General features: G+C 36.1%; 1 protein-coding gene and 2 long non-coding RNA genes across 7 annotated transcripts; 1 reads left to right on the top strand and 2 right to left on the bottom strand.

Annotated features, from left to right (window-relative positions):
- The first annotated feature begins 5077 nt into the window (after positions 1-5077).
- LOC149583921 (uncharacterized) lies at positions 5078-6014 on the top strand. The gene is made up of 4 exons (XR_016380415.1): positions 5078-5224; positions 5315-5570; positions 5631-5702; positions 5830-6014. It is a non-coding gene; the product is annotated as an uncharacterized LOC149583921 (long non-coding RNA).
- Positions 6015-7570: 1556 nt separating this feature from the next.
- On the bottom strand, positions 7571-8906 carry LOC149583920 (uncharacterized). Of its 5 annotated transcripts, none has more exons than XR_016380419.1 (8): positions 8815-8906; positions 8687-8725; positions 8470-8540; positions 8338-8409; positions 8096-8210; positions 7910-8032; positions 7785-7855; positions 7571-7715 (listed from the first exon to the last, which is right to left on the bottom strand). It is a non-coding gene; the product is annotated as an uncharacterized LOC149583920 (long non-coding RNA). The 5 variants fall into 5 exon arrangements; XR_016380420.1 differs by having other exon boundaries at positions 7571-7703; XR_016380416.1 differs by having other exon boundaries at positions 7785-8032.
- A 12685-nt stretch (positions 8907-21591) lies between these two features.
- Positions 21592-23267, bottom strand: LOC149583919 (uncharacterized). Its single transcript, XM_089863990.1, has 4 exons — positions 22861-23267; positions 22588-22794; positions 22015-22536; positions 21592-21951 (listed from the first exon to the last, which is right to left on the bottom strand). Exons 1-3 carry the CDS (start codon positions 23059-23061, stop codon positions 22222-22224), a joined length of 723 nt encoding a protein of 240 aa, XP_089720116.1. The 5' UTR covers positions 23062-23267; the 3' UTR covers positions 21592-21951; positions 22015-22221.
- Positions 23268-25018: the final 1751 nt, after the last annotated feature.

Here is a 25018-nt window from a genome sequence, read left to right as displayed (position 1 = left end):
CATCATTTACAACATTCCCAATCACTAACCAAAGACCAAAATTTGCTTTGGTTAAGCTAGATAATAGCTTAAAGAGGGTTGTAACGATAAGCGAAATACTACACTTTCAACCCAAGCATTGTAAAGATTTCAACAACCGGCACAAGTATTTGTTGGAGGAGAATGAGATTGAAGCTTTAATTCTTATGCTTGGCAGTAAGATAGAACTTATTATTATGTTCTGGAAATTTTCAAATTGGTACCACAATCTAATTAATGCATTATATAATAGATACTAAGGATGAAGTGGAAAAAAAGGGGGGACGGATTCGTGCACCACCGCAAAGGTTTTTGACAAACACTCCAACCAATAAGGCCAATTATAAAAAGAGTAAACGTGAGAATGATATATCTCAAAATGCAAAATCAAAACAATACACAAGAATCATGCAAAAAAGGCTAGAAATGGCAAAACATTCGTTAAATTTTGTAAGTTTGATTTCAATTTAGTCTTCAGTGATTGTGAACTAAAAATGTTTTTTACATATTAACTTTAAAGGATCTGGAAGCTGATAAATTCAAAGAATAGAAACAAATAGTAGACCATAGCCTCAACAATAATAATATCAAAGATGGTGAAATAGTCAAGAGTTCCGTCGAAGTGGACATCGAGAGTTCTGACCAAGAGCCGATTGTTGACGAGAGTTCTAACCACGAACAGATTGTTAACGAGAGTTCTGACCAAGAGCAGATTGTTGACGAGAGTTCTAACCACGAAAATATTCTTGACGAAAGTTCTAACCAAGAGAAAATTGTTGACGAGAGATCTAGCCAAGAGAAGATTTATAATCAAGAGAAGATTTTTGACAAAGATCTTGACATCCTTGCAGAGAATTTTGATAGCAATTTCACACCATTACTTAGCGAAAGCATTTATGGTGAGTGTAATATCTAGGAATTAAATTAAATTAAGGATCTCCTACCATTTTAAAACTACATACATAGTTTACAGGCGTGGAGGATTCCTACCATTAACACAAGGAGACCAAGCGACTTAGAGTGTAAAATCGTCTGCTAATTTACACTTTATAAGTTGCCAGGTCTCCTTGTGCAAATGGTATGAATCCTCCACGCCTGTAAACTATGTATACATAGAACTGTGTTGCTAAAGCACCAAATCATACTTGAATTTTCTTTAAAACAAATCTCTGACACTTATATCTTTTATAATCCTAAAGACAACCTATCTGAGGATGATACTCCGAATGGTGGGAATTTTGCAGTTACCAAAGACAGTCACGGACATGTGCATAGTAATTATTTTTGATTTTAATGTCCTACTCTTCAATCATGTTTTTCTTAAGTCCGTTAGTCTTTCTAAAACTATTATTTAAGAAAATTTAAATTCCTCTCAAGACATAAGAGCATGTTGCGCAGACAGTAGTGAAGATGAATCATTTGAAGGTTAATATCTACCCATTAATTTCCTACAGAAAAGGTTTAGGGCTTGGTTATAATTAAAAACCCAAAAACCTCTAATAACATAAATCTTGCTTTTGTTACCCAGTCAGTTCCAATTATAATTAAATTGCGTTAATATTTACGTAAATCAAAAGTTATTAAGCAGCTTTTTCTACCCGATAATAATACTGGTACCTAATAAGTACCCAATTGATTAAACTACATCACTTTTTGAATAATATTAACAGGAAGTAATTCTATATAGGAAAATACCACCGTCTTCGAAGGAGATATGATAAACTATTACAAAAAACTAACGAATTTCGAATGAAATACTTGGATTTAGAATCGTCAAAGGAAACATGCAAATGCCAAAGTACTTTCTAAGTTTTTTAACATTCTAAATGTTAATTTATGTTCTACTTTCTAACAATTTATACCCATCTTTTCAGGCACCAAGGAAGAAAAAGAATTTTTGGTAGAAGAAAATGTAAGTGTTAGTAAATAGCTGTTTACTAAATGAGAATGAACTGCGTTAAGTTATATTTATTATGATCTAGGTGCATTTAGGAAATGGAGTTCTCATTTCTAACCCAAAGTGGGAAGTTTGTTTATGCCAACCAACGGAATCCAAATTTGTTAAATCCTTTGCCGTGTGCATCTGGGGCACAGCAACTTTAGCTAATAGAAGCTTGGTGGGAAAGGTCGGTAATCGAACAGTGGCTTCAAGAAACGCTGCTCCACGGGCCTCACTTACCCCTGTTAAGCTGCTTTGCATTAAAAGTTGATTTCATAGAATTTAGCCATTTGACGCCCTATTCTAATCAAAAGGGATATTAACACTCATTTAGATTGTGTGCGACACTTTTCTCAGAGGAAGGGGCGATCACTCGATTTTCAGGATCAAGCAGTGAGGAGGGTAAATCATTACCTAACTGAAAAAATATCTGATGCCAGAACAAGTCTCGGCTTGCGGTCGAAAAAAAAATTAAATGAATAAAAATGTTTGAACTAGAAACAATATTTTTACAATTAGTGATTTGGCTTGTTCAATTGGTCAGCGATTGGGGTAGTTCAATTGGTCAGCGATTGGGCTTGTTCAATGGGTCAGCGATTGGGCTTGTTCAATGGGTCAGCGATTGGGCTTGTTCAATGGGTCAGCGATTGGGCTTGTTCAATGGGTCAGCGATTGGGCTTGTTCAATGGGTCAGCGATTGGGCTTGTTCAATGGGTCAGCGATTGGGCTTGTTCAATGGGTCAGCGATTGGGCTTCTTCAATGGGTCAGCGGTTGGGCTTGTTCAATGGGTCAGCGATTGGGCTTGTTCAATGGGTCAGCGATTTGGCTTGTTCAATGGGTCAGCGGTTGGGCTTGTTCAATGGGTCAGCGATTGGGCTTGTTCAAAGGGTCAGCGATTGGGCTTGTTCAATGGGTCAGCGATTGGGCTTGTTCAATGGGTCAGCGATTGGTCATCTGTTCGTTTTCAGTTGGTCCTCAATTAGTTTTCAATTGGTTTTACTAAATTGGAAATGGGTTTTTCAATTGGTCATATACTGGTTTTGTTAAATTGGTCATATACTGGTTTTGTTAAATTGGTCATATACTGGTTTTGTTAAATTGGTCATATACTGGTTTTGTTAAATTGGTCATATACTGTTTTTTTCAATTGGTCACCAATTGGTTTTGTTCAATTGGTCACCAATTGATTTTGTTCAATTGGTCACCAATTGGTTTTGTTCAATTGGTCACCAAATTGGTTTTGTTCAATTGGTCACCAAATTGGTTTTGTTCAATTGGTCGCCAAATTGGTTTTGTTCAATTGGTCGCCAAATTGGTTTTTTTCAATTGGTCGCCAAAATGGTTTTGTTCAATTGGTCGCCAAATTGGTTTTGTTCAATTGGTCGCCAAATTGGTTTTGTTCAATTGGTCGCCAAATTGGTTTTGTCCAATTAGTCACTAATTGGTTTAGTGAATTGGTCACTAATTGGTTTAGTGAATTAGTCATTACTGGTAATGTCAATTGGTATTTAGTTGGTTTTCTATTGGAAAAACGTTCCAAATCCCAATTAGATTCCCATATTCTCATCCCAATAAAATTCCTATTGGTTTTTTTGTAAGGGTAGTGCCTGGCTGTAGACGTAAAATATTATATTATTATCATTATAATTTTATATTATAACTATTTAAATAATAATATTCTGATTAGTTTCACCTCAAAAAGAGGGAAAACACTATTCGAACACTCTTTAAAATAGTTCATTATGAGCAATATGACGGACGCAATGACTGTTTTCTCATCTCTCACGTGTTTCACTTTAAGCTCTTTAAGTTTTGCCAAAGTGGTCTTACAAAACTCTTCATTACTCTTAGCGAAAAATGAGCAAAACGTATTGCTTCTTTTTAGAAAAAGTTTTCAAACCATTTAAAAACATCTTTTCCCACCAATTCCATAAGGTGGACTTTCACTCCTGACGGCTCAAATAAAAATGGCCGTTGATTTTTCAAAATTTCAACTGTGCTTCCCTGGTTAATATACAGCCTCTGAAGGGAAAATGTTTGAAGCATCTTTGCTTCAATAACATTTGAATTTGGCTCCATTTCCAAAGCCATGTTCATCAAACTTTCGCGAACATCCTCGTAGGTTTTTTTTTCTCCTACACTGATTTCAGGGCTGAATTTAAGCTTCATTGTGGTCAAGTCAACTAACCGACGTTTTTTGTTGTTCTTAACATCCTTTACTCTAGGCATCACTTGGTCAACTTGTCGAGAAAGGTTTTCCAGCCTTGTGTACAGTTGAACCACAAAGCTATAATAGCCTGCTCCTATGACCACGCCGTCAATTTCATCTTTAATTGCATAAGGAAAGGAACGCGTAAATTTCTCAGCAATTTTCCTCATATCACTACGACTAGGTCGATTGCATAGCTTTATAGCGTCATCAACGAGGTTTCTAACAATTATATTTCTGAATTTCGGTGTCAATTAGCCACCCTTTGAGAGATTCGCTTGAGTCTACTTGTTAAATATTTCTTTATTCAAAACATAGTTGTCAACCCATGTGTCATTGTTAATGACTGTGGTACTCGACTCCTATAAAAATAAAATAATATCAACGATACACCATCCACTGCTTTTTAAAAAATTAAAATTAGTAAATTAACTATAATGAATTGGAATTTGAAGCTGTATTGTTTTTAGTCTGTTCATTGAGAGAACTATCGCCGTCTTGTTCAATGATAACAGTTGATCCGTTCGGTGATTGTCCTGAAATGTAAATTATATCCATATTCTACAGGGCCGATAGGCCCTTGTAGATATGACTTGATACCCTTCCGTAATGTTAAAGAAAAAGTCACACCTTTTACGGTTAGCGTCCCATAGAAAAAGCATTAAATTTTTTTGGTTTTTTGGTTTTTTGGTTTCTTTAATGCAATTGTCATAGGCCATACGGAAAAAGTATAGTGAAGTTAGTTTTCGGAATACTTCTAAATTAACAAGCATTTATTAAATGGGAAAATTACCTGTTTCGATTTTTAATTAATGAAGTCTTAAGTATTGTACTTTAATTAATTAACAACAACTTTTGGGTCTGCTGGGGCCGTATTCTGCAGAAAAAGTATGCTCCTCCCCCGGACTTAAGCTCGCTGATTGGTCGGTCAGGATCGAACTTAGGGCTTTTCATTGGCGGTGGCGGTTTTGGGGCAAATCTCACTTAAGACTTGTGATAGGTTGAAATTTTCGAGCAGACGACATTGACACGTGTCAAAATATACACCAAATTCAAAGTAGTAATTTTAGAACTCGGCAAACCGTTCAGCACCATGAATCGGTTAATTGACCGGTTTTGTTTGCTTTCTTTTTTCACCGGAACTTAGCAGACTACACTTCGTCGTTGCTAATGGCGGTAATGGCAGGTAATGGATTATATTGTTCTTGGTGTTGTTGACTTTAGAAAGAAAGACAACTAAATTATTGTTTTAAATACTGTTAGTTTACAAAATATAAGGGTTTGCGTTGTTATAATTTAAAAAATATGCCTTTGTTTTGTGGGAAAATAAAGTCGAACTCTGCCCGAAGTCGAAAAGGATTAACACCGAGGCTTATGACGAAGAAACTCCTCTGTAGACTGTAGTAAGTAGTAAAGAAAGATTTTATTGTTTCTGTTATTGACTTATTGTTTGGTTCTGTTAGATAAGTTTCAAGCAACAGAGGCACGCTAGTAAATGATTGGAACATGAAATGAGGCACCATCCCATAGCGAAGGTATTTCGTCATTCATTGGCCATGACCAAGATAATTGTGTTTTGATACAAATATGATTGCGTAATCCTTATGGGTCATGAAAGCCTGATTCGTTATACTTATAATATATATTCCATGACTGTCACAGCCATCTTCCCTGGCACTTGGCACCATGAACTTTACCTATTTTATAATCAAAGCACCAACAGCGAAAGAAATACTTCTACCTTTTATTAAGCAACTATTGTATTAATGTTCAACTGGTAAATAATGTTGCACACATGTCTAACAAATAGAAATATTCATATTTATATATTATAGATTTGTGGTTATGACGTGTTTGACATGAACTCGAATGGGAACTATTTTTGGCCTCTATAGTAGGAATTTCTCTTCATTTTCTTCTGTTACCAACAGGTTTATTTTAGCAAATTAAAGATAGCAATATAGGGACAATGTACTTTAATAACTTCATTCACTGTCAAAACACCACACAGCAGAGGAAGGATAACTGGATAAAACATCAGGGAACACAGATAGGTTAATGATGTCAATGAGGAAGATTGTTGGTTAGAAGAGATCAAGAAGATAGTGACCATCTTGAAAGGCGATATATGAAATAAGACTGCTTCGACAATGGAGAGCGGTAAAACTGGAGGCCGAACCAGTTACGTCCATGAACTCGTAAAATGTACCTTTATTCCCAGTTTTGAACTTGACATTTGTCAGTATGCCGTAAATTGTTAGCTATCTTATACTCGAATTCGGATATTCTCCAGCAATGTATGTAAATATGTAGTTTGTAAATGTCCAACTTTTATGGAACTGTTGGAGAATAATAATGAAACACAAGAATATGTTGACTCCCTATTTCCTACCCATTCAAATGTTGCAGTTTTATTGTCTTAATTCATTTTTGCGTGGCGACTGCCAATACTTTCAATTGGACGATATACTGACGGAGAATCCCAGACACTCCGTACTAACGTATTCCTTACACTACGCCAGATGCCTCGCGTTAAAGGAGTCATTTTTCTTTCGGTCTGTACGGTTATGGAATAATCTTCCCGTATGTCTTAGGGAAATAGCAAACGACCTTTCTCTACCCCATATTTAAGACTAATATCTCGAAATTTTTCTTGGACACTTGGCTCTCTAAAAATTGTTAAACTTCCTTTATTTTTTTATATTTTTGTATACTTGATATTTATTGTTTTCTATATTTGTATTGTACGTCCGGGTAACCTTAAATAGGCTCTTCTGCCTCTGTGGTTGCCAGTAACTTTGGGTGCGAAATAAATAATAATAATAATTTAATAAATACATAGGAGTGCTCAAACATTAAAGACGGATCACTTAGATAAAAAAATAGCCAATGTGAGATAGAATCACCAATAGGCTTACTAGTTCCTATAGTGGCACATTTTTTAATTGTGATTTAACAATAAAGGGGTAGTAGCGAATAAATCAATAACTAAAGTTTAAATTGAAACACGTACGTTTTTAGAATAGAATGTGCAAAATGAAGGTCATTTTAAATATTTTGTTTCAGTAATGCTTCGTGACTTGTTGAAATGTGAAATTGAAAACTAAAAATATGGGGAATCTTCTTTTAAAACTGCAACAAAGATGATCAATAAAAGCCTTTTTTCCATATATAGGATTTTAGGTTCGATACATGATTTCCATTGGTCCTATATTAATATAATCTTATAATGATAATACATAAACAACAATGCTCAAGAACATATGCACATGAATGCCAGTTCCTTCATCCAAATACCATTCCAACAGACTCATACATTTGCCTACATCAGATAATAATACCATAGATGTGCATTTAGTGGCCGTCTAATAAAATGGTCTTATAGACATTGAAAATAAGAAATTATTTTACATCGAGAATCCTATGTGATAAAGTCGAAATAAACTCAAGTTTTATTTAAATAATGTTGCTAAACTGTTTTGAGTAACAGCTCATCATTCAGTCTCGACATTGTTTCCTCTCCATTACTTATTTTCCTATAATTGATTCTATATTACCATAATAATAATTAGTTAAGTTTGATTTGTTTATCTAATCCAAACCTTTAAAGAGCTTACCTCTTATTTGTATAGGCGCAAATCACATACTCGTTGGTAGTTTATACTTGCAACAACTATGCCAGCCTTCTCTTTAAAGGGATACCTTAGAGTAAAGCATGCTCAACTAATAAAAGTGTTAATACCTTAATATGCAAGTTGATTACAACACTTCAATGTTGGCAGATATCCTTAGAGGAAGTGCCCACCCTAGATAATTCTCCATTGCCATTGCCAGTGTCAATGATAGAAATGTCATTACCACAAATCTATAATAAAAGAAAAGCATATGAATATTTCTATTTGTTAGACATGTGTGCAACATTATTTACCAGTTGAACATTAATGCAATAGCTGCTTAATAAAAGGTAGAAGTATTTGTTTCGCTGTTGGTGCTTTGATTATAAAATAGGTAAAGTTCATGGTGCCAAGTGCCAGGGAAGATGGCTGTGACAGTCATGGAATATATATTATAAGTATAACGAATCAGGCTTTCATGACCCATAAGGATTACGCAATCATATTTGTATCAAAACACAATTATCTTGGTCATGGCCAATGAATGTGGAAATACCTTCGCTATGGGATGGTGCCTCATTTCATGTTCCAATCATTTACTAGCGTGCCTCTGTTGCTTGAAACTTATCTTACAGAACCAAACAATAAGTCAATAACAGAAACAATAAAATCTTTCTTTACTACTTACTACAGTCTACAGAGGAGTTTCTTCGTCATAAGCCTCGGTGTTAATCCTTTTCGACTTCGGGCAGAGTTCGACTTTATTTTCCCACAAAACAAAGGTATATTTTTTAAATTATAACAACGCAAACCCTTATATTTTGTAAACTAACAGTATTTAAAACAATAATTTAGTTGTCTTTCTTTCTAAAGTCAACAACACCAAGAACAATATAATCCATTACCTGCCATTACCGCCATTAGCAACGACGAAGTGTAGTCTGCTAAGTTCCGGTGAAAAAAGAAAGCAAAAAAACCGGTCAATTAACCGATTCATGGTGCTGAACGGTTTGCCGAGTTCTAAAATTACTACTTTGAATTTGGTGTATATTTTGACACGTGTCAATGTCGTCTGCTCGAAAATTTCAACCTATCACAAGTCTTAAGTGAGATTTGCCCCAAAACCGCCACCGCCAGTGAAAAGCCCTAAGTTCGATCCTGACCGACCAATCAGCGAGCTTAAGTCCGGGGAGGAGCATACTTTTTCTGCAGAATACGGCCCCAGAAGTCAGCCTAACCTTTTAGCGCGCTTAAAGCTATTTATTCATTTCGTTCTCGTTGACAACTAGAAGGGCCTAGGTTTGTGGGTGCTAACAAGTTACGTTGACAAATTGCAAATGTTGGCTTTCTTTCTGATTGTCTTAATTTCTTAGCAGTAGACGCTAACAAATTACTTTGGTATTTCATTCGAGCTTGAGCACGTTTATTTGTATTTTCTAATTAACTGTAGCACCCTTAATAAGAAATACGTCGTTATCAGATCGAATTGTCGTCTAGAAAAGTAATACAGGTAAATAATTACAGTTAATAGAGGTTTTTATATCATTTAAACTAAGCTTTTCGACGTTCTTTACGGCCTAAGCTTAAGTTTTAGTTGTCTATGTAATATAGTGTTTATAGTGTCTTTCCTTTTAAAGATTATAAGAAAGCTAATTTCCAGCACTGTTTTGGATTGGAATTACAAAAATACGCAGTCTGCTTCGATTCATGCTACAAATCCTTACCCTAATACCTAGGTTTTACGCTACTTAAATTCTTAATACTGTATTCATCATGACTGTTTGTTGGCGCTTCTAGTTTTAAGTAATCTATCCAAATTATTATGGTTTAGAAATCAACGGTAGCGTTTTCACCCTGTGAAGTATTCAACTTCAAAATATTACAGGAAAGATGACAAAATGTTCAATGTGTTTTCCCTACGGCAGTTAAAAGAGTGGTGTTTACGTTAACGCATTTAATTCAACATTCTCATTTGAGGACAGGTATTCACGGTTTCATTATTTGTTAATCTCACTAAAATGCTACTAATTGTGAAGGTGTGTGATGAAATTCCTGAAACTAATCCAATGTAGAGGACATGATTATTCGTTAAAACAATTTTGATCCTATTGAATCAGTCATACTGTGATGTTACGTTATCATTTTACAAACTATTTGTTGCCAACAGTGGATTGTTTAATTCATAAGTAACACTGGTACTGGTTAATCCAGAAAAAAATTATTTTCAGGTTTACATCACCGATTCACTCAACGTAACCACGTTAGAAACGGATGGTTACGTTGTCAGCTATTTCCATAGTCCACATTGCCGTTTGTTTATTGATTTAAATTGCTATGAATTGTATAGGTATTTGATTTAATTACTGGTATTCAAGCTAAACTATAGAATAACATCATTCATTGACATATTGTATAGATAATCTTTACCACAAACCTAGCACAGGATATGATAAAAATTTAACGCAAATTGTTGGAAATAATCAAAAACTCCTCTAAACATTAGAACCAAGGTGAATTAATTGTTGAAAGTCATTTTATAAGCTTAATGAGCACTGACGAGAAGTTAATTTCAACGTAATTAAGTGTAATTAACGTGAAATTAAACCCCAAATATACATTTTTTTGGATGAAAACTCAGATAACTCTTAAATGATGTTTCTGATTAAGATTGTATCTACCCAAGCCGTTGGTAAAGCCCTATGTTTTCTCTTTCACACTTAAGCTAATTTAAATTATCTCCAAAGTACCTTAATAGGCGCAAAATTCCAAAGTTTAGCGTAAAATGAGAATCGAAAACTCCCATAAAAATTGCAATTAAGGTGAAGCATACATTTAAACTCATTTTAAAACCTAAATGTACACTGCCAAAACACAATCCTACGTTAATTTTAACTCAATTTAATATAATTAATGTGAAATTAAACCAAATATACATTTTTGGATAAAAGCTCAAATAACTTTTAAATAAACTGTTTAATTATGATTAAACTACCCAAGCCATTGGTAAAGCCCAATATTTTCTATTTCACACTTAAGTTAATTTAAACTATTTTTAAAGTACATTAATTGCCGCGAAATTCAAAAGTTTAGGGTACCATAATGATGAATATATGGCAAAAATATTAAACTGCTTTAAACATTGCAATTAGGGTAAAAAATTCAAATACATTTTAAGCTTAATCCACTCTCCCGAACCGCGCTCAAATTAAGATTAAAGCATCACAAGTTTTTCGCACAGCTACACAGAGATGTTTTCTATTTCACTTTCGAATTAATTTAATTCATCATTAAAATATATCAAAAGCGCATACATTAAAATTTTAGGGCAATTGCAATTAAATTTAATATTTTATTGAAACTTGTATTATAAACTAAATCCACAATAGATAAACAAGATAAGCCGTTAAATTAAACTCAATCAAGTATAATTAATGTGAAAGATTCGTGTTTTGGGTAAATTCATGGATATCTTATAATTAAACTAACAAATTAAAATTAAAACTACACTTATCTTTCACCCAGCTCCACTTTCCTGTTTAATTCTTACGATTAATTAAATTGTCATTTAAAAGCATTTTTCCCCGTTTCGAAAAGAGAGCCATTGAAAAGGAGCGATATTTGAAAGTTTTGGGGCAAAATAGTGATTGTTCCGCAAGAGTCAAACAGTCACGCCTCTACAGTTTGCAGTTAGGGAGAATTTCTTGTTCAAACTCGTATAATAAACTGAAATAACACTAATAAAAGAAGATAAGCCGTTAATTTCAACTTAATAACATATTTAACGTGAAATTAAGCGAAAACAATAGGTTTTTTGGGTAACTAGAGATAACCCTGAACTGAAATAATATAATAAGATCAAACTACGCGAGTTGTTCTTTCAGAATAAATTTTTTCCTATTTAACACTAAAATTAATAACATTATCACTATAAAACATTAATAGGCTCCAAATACAAAATTTTAGGGTAAGGAATGTGTCAAAATGAAACTTTTCCATTTAAATTTTAATATATCATTAACATAGTTCGCAAAATCACCAGCAGCAATTTAATCCGGCAACATTCAATGTAATAATGTTGCCAATAAAACAAGGGCGTCTAGCCCATAACTAAGCCTCATCGCTAGCCATCTCTCGCTATCCCTAATTCAATAAATGTTCTTCTCCTGAAATATCGCCTAGCATACCAGTCAAGTGGGGGGAGCAACAGAAAATTTTAAAGCACAGTCTTGCGATTAGTCTGGAATTTGGGCCTCAAATTACAACCTCTAATCTGTTTGGTACACATCAACGTCAACGTAAATGTTCAATAAGATTACCATTGTGGTGCAGGCACTCTTCATCTGCCCATGTCTTGCAATAACTTTTCAAGCAACGAAGTCATGACGCAGGAAGTCCAATTAAATGCCTTCAGAGATTCTCTTATCAAGAACAAGCTGCCCCAGCAGAAAGGTCACTCGTGCGGGATATGTAAGATAATTAAAAAGTGAATAAATAGGGGCTAAAAAAGCGAGCATGAGGTGACAATTTCTTTACTAGACGCCATACCTTCAGTTCTGAGCGAAATAAATATTATCTTAACAGTAGAACTCGCAGCAGACAGCGTAACACTTTAGAAGGAAAGTTATTCTCTAGCTACTAGCACCATGCCCAAACAACCGCGCGCGCCTCGGAGCCGGAGTCTTTATCCCCTTGCACCATCGCTGGCTTGGGAGGAGGCGGAGTCTATTTATCCTTTTTTGTCTCTTCAACTAGAGTTCGTTCTGGTGGAGTCACCAAATAAGTGTTTGCTTAAAAAACTCGAAATTGGAATGATAGAGATGAAAAGCCCCAAACACACGGTTTTCCTGTTGCCATGCATTGCCAAAGCTATGCTAGAGAGACCTTGAAAAACCGGGACCAATACCTCGTGCGAGGGGGGATTCTCCCCCGCACGAGTAAAAAGGGTCCGATAATTTGGTTTCCAAGAATGCCCTCCCAAAAATGCACGTTATGAAGGTTTAAGGTACCATCCCTAAACCAAGATGGTAATTGTTTGGACCTATCGGGTCAGGACATTGGAGGACCAAACATACCGTGGTGTCACGTGTCGAACGTTAAAGCGACCTTCACCACTATACACACCATGACCTGCTCAATCTGGCAATCTTTGAAAACTCAACTTTGAGGAACTTCCGGTCTCTTTAGATATACAGGGTCTTTCAGTGTCGCAGCTAAGTAGTAGAATTACAGTAGTTAGTCTCGTTTCCTAGCAAAATGCCAACCTATTCTAACCAGGACAAATTGGACAGCACGTTTATTTTGGGTGAAGGTCGCGGTAACGTTCAACTAAAGGCAGTGCTTTATGCCGAACGGTCTCCACACCGACTTCGTGATTTCGTTAGTGCAAGATCGTGAACGTAGAAGAGACTGTATAGTCTGTAATGAGGATAGAGACTTTGACATCGTAGATAGTTATGAAGCCAATCTCACGCTAGTAATAGAGCGGTGGAAAATGAAGTTGCACTAAGCCATTCCGCTGTTCGTGCCAGTTTACAAGGGAATTACTAGCAGCATAATCATATCCCCCTACATCAAGCCTTAACGGCAATACCATTAGTCTTACCATGCGTCATGAGTTTAGTGGTTGCAAATGTAATGTAAGACACGGACAATCCTCTGGAAGATTGCCTCAACCACAATGGTAGACACTTTGAATATTTACGTTGAGTTGTTTGCCAAACAGTTTGGAAGTTGCAATTTGAGACCTAGGTTCTAAGAGACTAAGACTAATCGTAGGACTGCGCTTTAATATATTTTATTGCATTCAAGCATACAATAAAACATGAATTCTAAACATTTATTTACATCCTGTATAATTTAGTATGACATCTCCCGTTGGCAGTATTGGGGGTTTTACATAGAGGAAGCTGTTGGTCTGATCTCGACAACACTGTATATGTATACAGTGTACGAAACAAATAATTTTGTTCCATATTTCAAATACCGTCGTTTTTAAACTTGTTTCACCAATAAAGTACAACATTATTTGCTTATCAAAATCAATGTTTTTGAATATAAGTTAAATATAATTAACGATACTTACGTACTTCTTTAAGCAATTAGAAATAGATCAACCCCAAATGTATGACGGTAAAGCAAAAATAAAATTATTCAAATTTTAATTACAATAAGACTGAAGTGACAGATATTATAAAAAACGTCTTGGTTTGGACCAAGGCCGAAAAAACAAACGATATGTGTGATATTTGACTGAAGTTTCAGATATTGCAATTGTTTTAGTTATTTTTATCCATTTAATCCTTAATCAATATTAAATTCAATCAAATGATTTTACTGTTAATCGATCCATTCCCTCTAAATTAATTGAAAAAATTACATATCTACGCTTTTTCAAGAACAATTACATTTTCTGAAAACATTTTATCATGAAATTAATTATTTTGAAAGGATTTCGTGTTGTTGCTCACTAACTTGTAAGCACCTTGACGGACATAGTTTTAATTGTTGCTGGCTTAAGAAATTTTCAAGTTTGCACCAAAAAAGTTTAAATCTGTATTAAGTTTCTGAGAAGACTGATGTTAGAGAAAATATGACAAAGAACTTTTTTTCTCAAACTAATTTATAAACTAATGTCGTCTTCTTGAGACAAAGCAACAATGTTTATCCTGTGTGGTTTCGTTTAGTAGGTGGCTCTCTGCAGCACAGGAAAAATATGATATCGGTATAAATATAACTAGCAGTAAGATAAGGGACTAGAATTAAAGTGCCCTAGCATTGGTAATAGAGCCTAGCACTAGTGAACAATTATTAAGTAAGTTGAGTGAACAAATTTGACGATTTTATGCCGCCTCCATCGCCAAGTGAAGAGTTTGGTTACCTCGTCACTTCTAGTCCCTTATCTTACTTCTGATATAACCAAAGAAATATTTCTCAGTACCAATGACTTGTTATATTCATTTCATGCGGAAATAATATGGGTATACACATTATTCATTACCAGTTATGCGAAGGTCACACTTTACTGCGACCCCCCTTCCTCTATTTACCCAATATAAAAAATTTTAAAAGCACCAGTGGTTCAAGTGTATGGGTCATCTGAGCCGTCGCAACACACTCAGACAATAATACCATATAGTTCGAAACCTTTTCACATTAGTGACTCTCCGGACTTTCCCGCCAACCTTAATAACCTAAAACTATAAAACTTTCGTGTGCATGAATGATTATGGTTGTGGCTTGTCACTCGCTAGCGCCTGAAGAACCGATCACTCAGTGTAATTTGTGTACATTTGTAAGTGGGTAGACCATTGTAGAAATTACATACAGAGAAACTAAAACACAAGGGTGATGCCGCCATTGGGGTCTTCTCTCTCTCGCCTAGAAGCACCGCTATAGGCAGAGCCTCTTGTGAACTTTGGCACCGTCTGGCGGTGACCCTTGGTGTGAGGGAGAATACCCCAATGGTGGCATCGCCCCTGTGTGTTTTCCGAAATGGTCTTTAAGCGTGCTAAAATGATTACGCGTAATACGTAACCGGTGTACAAGTAGCGCCAACAATGTAGAAAAGGGTGGTGACGTTTCAAATGAAGAATGAGTTATGACCAAGAAATTCTAAAGCACGGAGAGGGAAATTGCAGTGCAATCTTTTCTTCATAGAGGCGACAATAGAAATGTAGCATTTCGATTAAATATTTACATTTTCCTTTCGAATTATGTCAAAGTTCGCTTGCTCTTTTTAGAAAGTCAATAGAATATTTCAAATATTCTATGTTGATACCTCAACACGTACTCCCTTCAAAATAATTAATTTCATGATAAAATGTTTTCGTAAAAAGTAATTGTTCTTGAAAAAGCGTAAATATGTAATTTTTTCAATTAATTTAGAGGGAATGGATCGATTAACAGTAAAATCATTTGATTGAATTTAAAATTGATTAAGGGTTAAATGGATAAAAATAACTAAAACAATTGCAATATCTGAACTTCAGTCAAATGATAAACCTCACATATATCGTTTGTTTTTTCGGCCTTGGTCCAAACCAAGACGTTTTTTATAATTTTTAAATAGGCCTCATATCATACACTTTATTTTGAAATATTATTATTTTCTTTTATGGATGTTTTTATATTTCACATATTTGAATATTATTATGAACATTTAATTCAACACTGTGATCTAAACGATAATTATATATTATATAGTACTTTACATAATCTATTATCTATATAAATCAAAGTCCTGACTGACTGATTGACTGACAGACAGACTGACTGATAATAAACGCCCAGCCCAAACCGTTTGCCCTAAAAGGCTGAAAATTTGCAAGAACGTTACTCATAAGTAGTAGACGCGTACTAAGAAAGGTTTTTCCAGTCCGCCGCCATCTTAAAAAATGGCGCCCAGAAATGTAAAAAATCTTTTCTATGCAACAACCGCCGCGCGTTTCAACCGATTTCGCAAATATTTAGTACACTGCTTTCCTTTAAACTACAGACGGGCTGAATGCTCTTTTGGGCTCGATTTTTTGCCATCTTTTAAAATGGCGGCCAGAAATTTAAAAACCCTTCTTTATGGAATAATGTCCGCGTGAAAGTAATAAAAAAATGTTCCGACGGGCTGACGGGCAACGCCGAGTGCCTTCGCTCCTAGGGTGCTACAAAAAATTGGTCATCAGTAAAATCTGCCCATTCTTAGCATAATTTTGATGGAAGTTCTTATTATACGCAAGCGACGCCGCGGGTAACAGCTAGTTGAAAAATAAATGTACTTAACTACCTAATGAAGATCTGATCAATTGCAAACTCCCATATCTTTTTTAATTAGCACAATGTGTACAATCTCCGGAGCTATGTTATTAGCTATTCTTATGCACAATACAAAACCTTTCCATTTCATCATCATTATTATAATTATAAACTTCGTTAGGCTACTATTAATGTTTATATTGGTATTGCTATGACGATCATTTCATTTAAATATTCTTACCATATTGTGCAAAATCAAAACGTTCCCAACATATTAAAAGATTTTTATTTGGGTTAGTCTATCAAAAAGCTAATTTCAGGATGCGAATATACTATGATTACAATGCAGGCGATATCTTTGCCGATTTCAATGTGTAATAGGAAAAGCACGATATGACACGTGAGATTCCATTTGAACCGCTGAGAAGAGGACAACAGAAGAAAGCCCTGCCTCTTGTTTAACAATGGTAATTTAATCAATACAGCAATTAGCGCTTGCAGGAGTTCTACCCAAATCATACCAGTCGTACGTTTCGAACGATGTTTCATAATTCCAGTCTTCAATTGACCAACATTCGTGACCCTAAAGATGTTGACTTTGGAACTTACGTTTTTCGCTCAGTTGCCCAAATTCTTTAACGTATGTCAAACGTTTTTGGATCGGCTTTCGACGTCTGTTTGTCGCTTTTCGTCCCACAGTGACAGAATCTTTTGACTCGCTGAATTCCAAACATCTCTCGCACTCGATGCATCCCATGGCGACGTCTTCGGGGATACTGCGGGAATACGTCTCTAGTTCTTTTCCTCTGTGAATTTTCTCAAAGCCCGTGTTCTTCGAAGTTCGCCAGATTTCAGCAAAGGAGATCAAAATTGCCAGCATGGTCGAAGCCGCAAATACCAGAAACATAACGCTGACATCGTGAAAGGAAGTCTTTGAAAATTCCATCACTCGTTTTGGATTCAGATATTTCGAACACGCTTTCTTGCTCATGAGGTCATTTGCCACGATTTGATGTCCAGTCTCCCAAAAATTCATAAGCCTTCAAAAATAATGCCTTAAAGTGTTAGTGACATAATTTTCGCCATCCACAAACTTAAAATGCAAAACAAATCCTTGAAAAATCTAGTTCATTATGATATGTTTACTTTTTTATTTGGTTCCGTTACAATTTATAAAATTGCAATCAAAGTATTGTGTTTGGAAAAGGCCTCGTTAAAATATTGTTGCGTTTGATGACGTAGTAAGGAGAAATTTTCTCTCTCGATATGCCGCTCACGTGACGCCTTTTAGTATCTCCGAGCCACGTTAAGCCTATTTAATTCAGATTCGCGCGGGAGTCTCGGGTGCTCGCGCTTGGCTTCTCCGCGAGATGCCGTGAGTGACGTATCAAGGAAAAAATCCGCCAAAAATCTCCGCAAATTTGCTTTTGCCCCCCAAATTTCAAGTTTTCGATGTGTTTTTCTGTGTTGTCCCTCATATTTAAATATTTCTCAAGCATATTCTTGGAATTAGAAGAGTTTAAACTCTCAAAAACGTAAGGTTTTCTTTAGATTGAAGATAATTTAAACCACGTCGCTATTCCTTTAAGCTTAGGAAAAAACCATTTTACGGAGTTATGCAGGTTAAAAGGCAGTGTACCCGATTCCATGGATACTGCAATCGTAAAGGGGTCAGGAAAAAGTTACAGCTTTAAACTTCAAAAATATTGACACAAGGACGGTTTTGAATTTCATTATAAAGCTTGTCTTCTGAAAGGAGTTGTGAAACGTATCCTATAAGAATTTATAAAAGTTGGGCAGGCATTTCTAAAGTTTATGTTGAAATCTTCTAAACTTTATAGGGGATGCGAGACACTGTATCGCCTTAGATCGTTGTTGGATGCTGTAGAAATCTAGTACATTGGAAACCACACGATTTTTGCCATTGTTAATGACCGTGGTTATAATTTATACCTGGCTTATCAAGGGCGTGCCAAACCTTTTGCTGGAGCAAGGGCGAAAACTCTGGCCTCGGTCTCAGACCGCCCGTAAAATAAGTTGCATTAACAACATTGCGTGATCCCGACCTCTTAAAAAAAAAGAAATAAATATTAAAAATAAATTAGTTACCACGCCCCAGGGCGAAATATATTTCACAGGCTGCTTTATCACAAGGTAAATACAGTTCTCTATTGTAATTTTACGCGGATGTAACATCTTGCATTATCGCTGTAATTAACGATCCAATTATAAGCTCAGATTTTGGATTACTAAACTTGGCGGTGTTTGCGTAATCTTTAAAGTGACTTCTTTAATTAAATCACGCAAATCGATATATATTATCTCGTCGGTTTATCAGTCAAGGTCAATAATGTGAATTTTAATTTTCGGTTAGACTTGAATTAGGCATAGATTTTTCGAAAGTAGGGCGAAATATATAGTCAGGTGTTCAGACGTAAACAATTGGTACTAAGATGTTAGACAAACAAAAACTATGATGAACTGGTAACTTCGAAACCCTATTTACAACGTCTTCAAATCCACAAAGCGGCTATCAAGCAGACGATAATACATACCCCTTTTTAATAATGGTCTGTTTAAGCGCGAAAAATCTGCTTAGTAGCGAAATAATTTACCTTATGTTTATGACGTTTTTGACGAAATTGGACGCGTTAATTGAGAGTTGAAATGAATGAAAGGATGATAAGAAGGTGTTTTACCCGTAATGCAAAGCCTTTTTCGAGGTGTAACCATAATTACAAAAATATTACAAGTGACTGATGCTCCCAATGTATACCGCGTTTCCTTTGTTGAAGACTTTATCAATGTTTACTTCCTTCTTCCTCTGGAACTTGTTCAATCTTCTCTCATATTCTTTAAAAACATCTGGACGGGTGGCCTGTTGAACGGAACTATAAATTGAACTCGAGAAATATTAGTGACAAACTAAGCTAGGTTGGAGTGGAAAATTTAGGACGGTTTCATCAGGAAGGATCAAAATAGGACTCTTATGGGGGGGGGGGCGAGCCTGGAATCCAACAAAAGGGGTCAGAGCGGAGTAAAGCGTTTCATTATTTTCAAGTTGATTACCGGTTCTATATTGAGCTGCTATTTGGTGCCTTCTCTCCAGTACTAAATGAACTATTTATAAAAATCTCGTACTGATTGCAAACTATGGCAAATGAACGTTTCATGCCATATCAAGATTCTCACGAGAAGCAGTTTGCCCCAACACCCTTAGCTCGGGTGTAAGTCTAAAATGCTCGTACAATATCTCTGTTATATTTGTCCATGCTGGTTTCTCGACATTTTCGAGCGACCGTGGCAAGATTCCAGACAAGCGCCGTCTTACTTTTCAACGTTGTCCCTAGTGAGAATATTCTGTTCTCCACCCAACTCGCTATGTTTTGGGCAAACGTTAATAAAAAATTATTTTTGACGGAGCCAGAGATTCTCGCAGTTTAACTTTGGGGTAGAGTGCCCAACAAAGACCCTAATTGATACCGCGATTTTAAGTTCTAGTTGCATCATTGGTCCCTAGTCCCTACGTCCTTCTTCTAATTCTTTGTGATTACAACCAACCGGTCTGGGGTCCTATTCTACTCCGATCCTTAGAGACTCTAAGGATCAAAAATGTTCCTTAAGCATATAGGTACTCCTTAACGTACGGTTTTGGTATTCTACCTTTCACCTTAGAAACGATTGTCCTTTCGAAAGATCAGAAACGCTCCTTAACGTAAGGAGAGGGTTTGAGCTCTCCTTGAGAGCTGGAAGGATCGAAATAAGTGGTAGCTAGTTGAAATTTAAAAATGGCGGGTCTACTAGCTCGGATGGAAATTTTAGCTTTAGCTGAATTAGCGGACGATGAAGGCGAATTAATAGCTCACCAATTACCAAGAAGAGATTTAAGAAGACAAAGAGTTATTAGGGATAGGAGTTTCGCATTTGAAATGGATGATTATCGATTTAAAAGGCTATTTCGGGTGAACAAGGAGATTGCTTACCATTTATGCGACCGCTTGGGTGATCGACTCTCCGGAAATCACGTTTTAGGTATTCCCGTTGACACAAAGGTGAGTGTATTTCAAAATAATCCACATGATGCTTAAAGATAATGTTTCTTAATTCTCTTACGTAGATTTTAATAGCTTTGCGGTTTTTTGCTGTTGGTTGTTACCAACTTGCCATCGGTCAAGATAAGTTTTTGACAGTTAGTCAAGCTACAGTGAGCCGCTGTGTCAAAGCGGTTAGTATGGCTATAAGCGACATCATTATGCCCGAGGAAATCGTTTTCCCAACCACAGACAAGCAAGAAATGGATGTAAAAATTGGTTTTCACGAAATTGCGGGATTCCCAGGAATTATTGGTGCAATTGACGGAACGCACATTGCCATTATAGCTCCATCGTCTCAAGACGAAGAGTACAAAGAATACCTTTACGTCAATCGTAAAGGCTTCCATTCTTTAAACGTCCAAGTAATTTGTGACAAAAATATGCGATTTCTAAATGTCAATGCAAAGTTTCCGGGATCGGCTCACGATTCGCACGTGTTTAAGACATCGAAAGTGGCTGTCCACTTAGAAAATTCTTACGCGAATGGTCGAAGAAATTCATGGTTAATTGGAGATAGCGGATATGCTTTAAGGCCATGGATGATGACTCCTATTTTGAACGCTGTGGAAGGTTCGCCAGAGGAAAAATATACAAAAGCTCTAACTAAAACAAGAAATATTGTTGAATGTTGTATTGGAGTTTTAAAACAAGTGTTTCGCTGCCTGTTGGGACATAGAACCCTTCATTATCACCCTACAGCGGCTGGAAGAATTATACAAGCATGTTGCACGCTTCATAACTTGCGTAGGCGCAAGAACCATCAGCCTGAAGATGATGAATTTACAACAACGGAGGACGAGGACAGTGGACACGAAGATGATGAAAGAACAAGAGAACGAATAAGAGCTAGAAGGCAAAGAATTCGTCAACGTAGAATGGATCGTCAATTTGTACCGGTTCCGCCTTATATTCCCGCTGAAGGTGCAAGAGTTAATCATTTCCTCGTCCAAGGTGCATTAGTACAAAGTCAAATTGTGGCAAGGTTTAGGCATTGAACCCAGTCGTTTATTTAAAAAATGTTTTCACTTTCTTCAATAAATGTTTTAAACTTTAAAACTGTTGTTAAGTTGAATTACATTGTTTTTTATCAATAATTTGGATAAGATTGGCAACTGTTTGTACTATCGCACTAGCTGAAGCAGCGATACTTTTAACCGCTAAGGCTTTTTCTTCCACGGCAACCGCAATCCTATTTTGCGCGAGAGCTTTGGATTCCTCAGCTGAGGCAATTCTTGAAAAAGACTCACTAATTTCCCTTAATACAATAGTTTTATCGTCTTCCATTAGTTTAAGTGCAGCTGTGGCACGTTCATAATGAAATTCTTGTTTTCCTAATGCAAAACGTACCAATAAAAATCAAGTATATCCATCATTAAAATTCATCCAATACTTACTCTTTAAATTTTTCCCCCTTGGTTTGGTAGTACTTGGGGTACTTGCTGAGGGCAGTGACGTGGAATTATTTGAAGGAATGTTGCCATCGGAAGTAGTAGTTCCTTGCTTATTTTTTGGGCTACCTTCAGTATCTTAGCAAAATAACAAATGAAACAATAATACCTAGGCCTAGCTTCTTAATAAAAATATATGAAAATACTTCCGTTTCACCAATTGCAGTTTGTTGCCTTACCTTTCAAGTCATTTACTTCCGTAATTATTGAATATTCCTGACCGTTACTTACGAACGAAGGATTAGCACCCAAATCTTCTAGTTCAAATTGAGATACACTAATTTCTCTAGTAATATTTATATTTGGCTGATAATTTTTGGAACATCCCGGTTGACTTTGTGGAAATACATCCTTGTGGCACTGACTAGACGTAATGACTGGGGTAATCACTTCTCTTGAATGGATATTTTCTTCTCTTACTGGCATTTGCTTGCCTTGTCCGCGTTGATTTTCAGTGCGAAATTGAGCCTAAAATATGTTCTTATGTAATCATGATAAAAACATGTGGAAATAACGTACTTCAACGTCATTGTCAGGCATTGTGAAGAAAACTTCATTTAAGTCAGCATTTCCTTCCACAGCCGTGACGCCTATAATACTTAATAGCCTCTTTTCTAACGGTGTTAGCTCAATATCGTCAGGGCGATCTCCACCTCCAGTGATATGTTTTTGTTTTTTTCCCGTAGCGGCTTTCGACTTGGTGTCGGATTTCCAACTCTGCCAACACTGTGAATTGACAAATCCTTTAGCTAATTTACCATAAAAATACCAGTGTAATCTTAATATACATACCTTTTTCCATTTCTTAACATCCTTTACCGCACCATTTCCTTCGCTATTCAGCCGAAGCGTTAAATTATCCCACAATGTATCTAACGTCTTTTTGGTGAATTGAGCGCTAAATCTACTTGTTACAAGACCTTCATTCGATTCCATGTAATCAAGAATTATTTCGCGTTGTCGGTCGGTAACTCTTCCCAATCTTTTCGCCATACTTTTGAAACAAAACACTACAAAAATTTCCGTCTATTTTAATCAACTAACCTCTTGTCACAGCCAACGCTAAGCCTTCGCGTAAAAAATAAACATTGCGAGAGGGAGGAAACACGCGGGAACCGGCCACTATCGGGCAACAATTTACAAATAAAAACCCAGCGGAGCTAGGCCCTAGCTCTCTTACTCGATCACGTGGTATAAAACCAAAATGTAACGATGACGCTGATTCGATCGCGCTACCGGATGTTCAACAGAGATGACTCGGGGACCTTAAGGATAATTCTCTCTCCTTAAGGTAAGGAGCGCGTAAAGATTGGACGGCGGGAAGGGTTTGGAATACGAATTTTTGTTCAAAAAACTTTCGCTCCGTACGTGTTCCTTAGGAAAGATTCCTTGGAGTTAAAGGAGCGGGCTCTAAGGATCGGAGTAGAATAGGACCCCTGTTTTCTTTTCACCTGGAATACGATCCATCTCTTCTTTATTCTAGGAGAACGGTCGCTCTCTTAGATAAGACTTCATACTGCCTCTAATGTATAAGGATGGTTTTTTGATTGGCCGTAACTTTATTCGTATTGTGTTTGCTGCTTTGAAATTGTGACAGTGAACTAAAATTCGGACCCTAATTTTGTGGTTAAAATTTCAAAGAGATCCATCTAATTGTTAATTCTTTAAAGAAGAAAGTTGCTAAGGGTGGTTTTCATTTCCATAAAATTAATCACAGATTTTGACGAAAAACTGGCAAATCTCCATAGAAATAACATGGGAAATTTTCCAAACTTACCCATTTTGTCAATACCCTTACAAAAATAACTATACATTTGATAGATTTGAAAACGGTCTTAAATGAAAGCCCCATTATCATAATTGGCGCCTATTTTTTTCATTAAGAAAAATTTCGATTAAGTATTGTTTCTCATAATTTTAATTACATGCCCTGATTTACGTCGTTTTGGGTATTGGAGTTACGGCGCTTTTTGACTGTAAGAGACACGCAATTTACGCCTAATTTATTATGTGGGACTTACAGCGTTTTTGTCGTGAACTCTTGATTAACGCCGTTCCCGTTAGAGGGACTTAAGGAAGAAAAACATGGCGTACGAGGCACACCCGGTTAAAACCAAAATGTTTTTAATTGGAATTAAGATGGAGGCTAATTAGGTCTGATTTTTATTATTTTCGTGCCCAACAAAGACTCTAATTGATACCGCGATTTTAAGTTCTAGTTGCATCATTGGTCCCTAGTCCCTACGTCCTTCTTCTAATTCTTTGTGATTACAACCAACCGGTCTGTTTTCTTTTCACCTGGAATACGATCCATCTCTTCTTTATTCTAGGAGACCGGTCGCTCTCTTAGATAAGACTTCATACTGCCTCTAATGTATAAGGATGGTTTTTTGATTGGCCGTAACTGTATTCGTATTGTGTTTGCTGCTTTGAAATTTTGACAGTGAATTAAAATTCGGACCCTAATTTTGTGGTTAAAATTTCAAAGAGATCCATCTAATTGTTAATTCTTTAAAGAAGAAAGTTGCTAAGGGTGGTTTTCATTTCCATAAAATTAATCACAGATTTTGACGAAAAACTGGAAAATCTCCAAAGAAATAACATGGGAAATTTTCCAAACTTACCCATTTTGTCTATACCCTTACAAAAATAACTATACATTTGATAGATTTGAAAACGGTCTTAAATGAAAGCCCCATTATCATAATTGGCGCCTATTTTTTTCATTAAGAAAAATTTCGATTAAGTATTGTTTCTCATAATTTTAATTACATGCCCTGATTTACGTCGTTTTGGGTATTGGAGTTACGGCGCTTTTTGACTGTAAGAGACACGCAATTTACGCCTAATTTATTATGTGGGACTTACAGCGTTTTTGTCGTGAACTCTTGATTAACACCGTTCCCGTTAGAGGGACTTAAGGAAGAAAAACATGGCGTACGAGGCACAC

The sequence above is a fragment of the Phalangium opilio genome, unplaced genomic scaffold, assembly GCF_054372755.1.
Source record: "Phalangium opilio isolate 3A_F unplaced genomic scaffold, DU_Popi_V2 ptg001388l_1, whole genome shotgun sequence".
NCBI lineage: Eukaryota > Metazoa > Arthropoda > Arachnida > Opiliones > Phalangiidae > Phalangium > Phalangium opilio.
Note: the sequence above shows the minus strand (reverse complement) of the source record. Positions and strands in the feature narration are given on the sequence as shown.

What these genes read in the sequence shown, in the direction of transcription:
- LOC149583919 (XM_089863990.1), bottom strand. Translation starts at nt 23,061, where the DNA reads ATGGCGAAAAGATTGGGAAGAGTTACCGACCGACAACGCGAAATAATT. An exon ending in ATGTTAAGAAATGGAAAAAG is followed by an intron (nt 22,795 to 22,860) that starts GTATGTATATTA and finishes GTCAATTCACAG; the next exon opens with TGTTGGCAGAGTTGGAAATC. An exon ending in TGCCTGACAATGACGTTGAA is followed by an intron (nt 22,537 to 22,587) that starts GTACGTTATTTC and finishes AACATATTTTAG; the next exon opens with GCTCAATTTCGCACTGAAAA.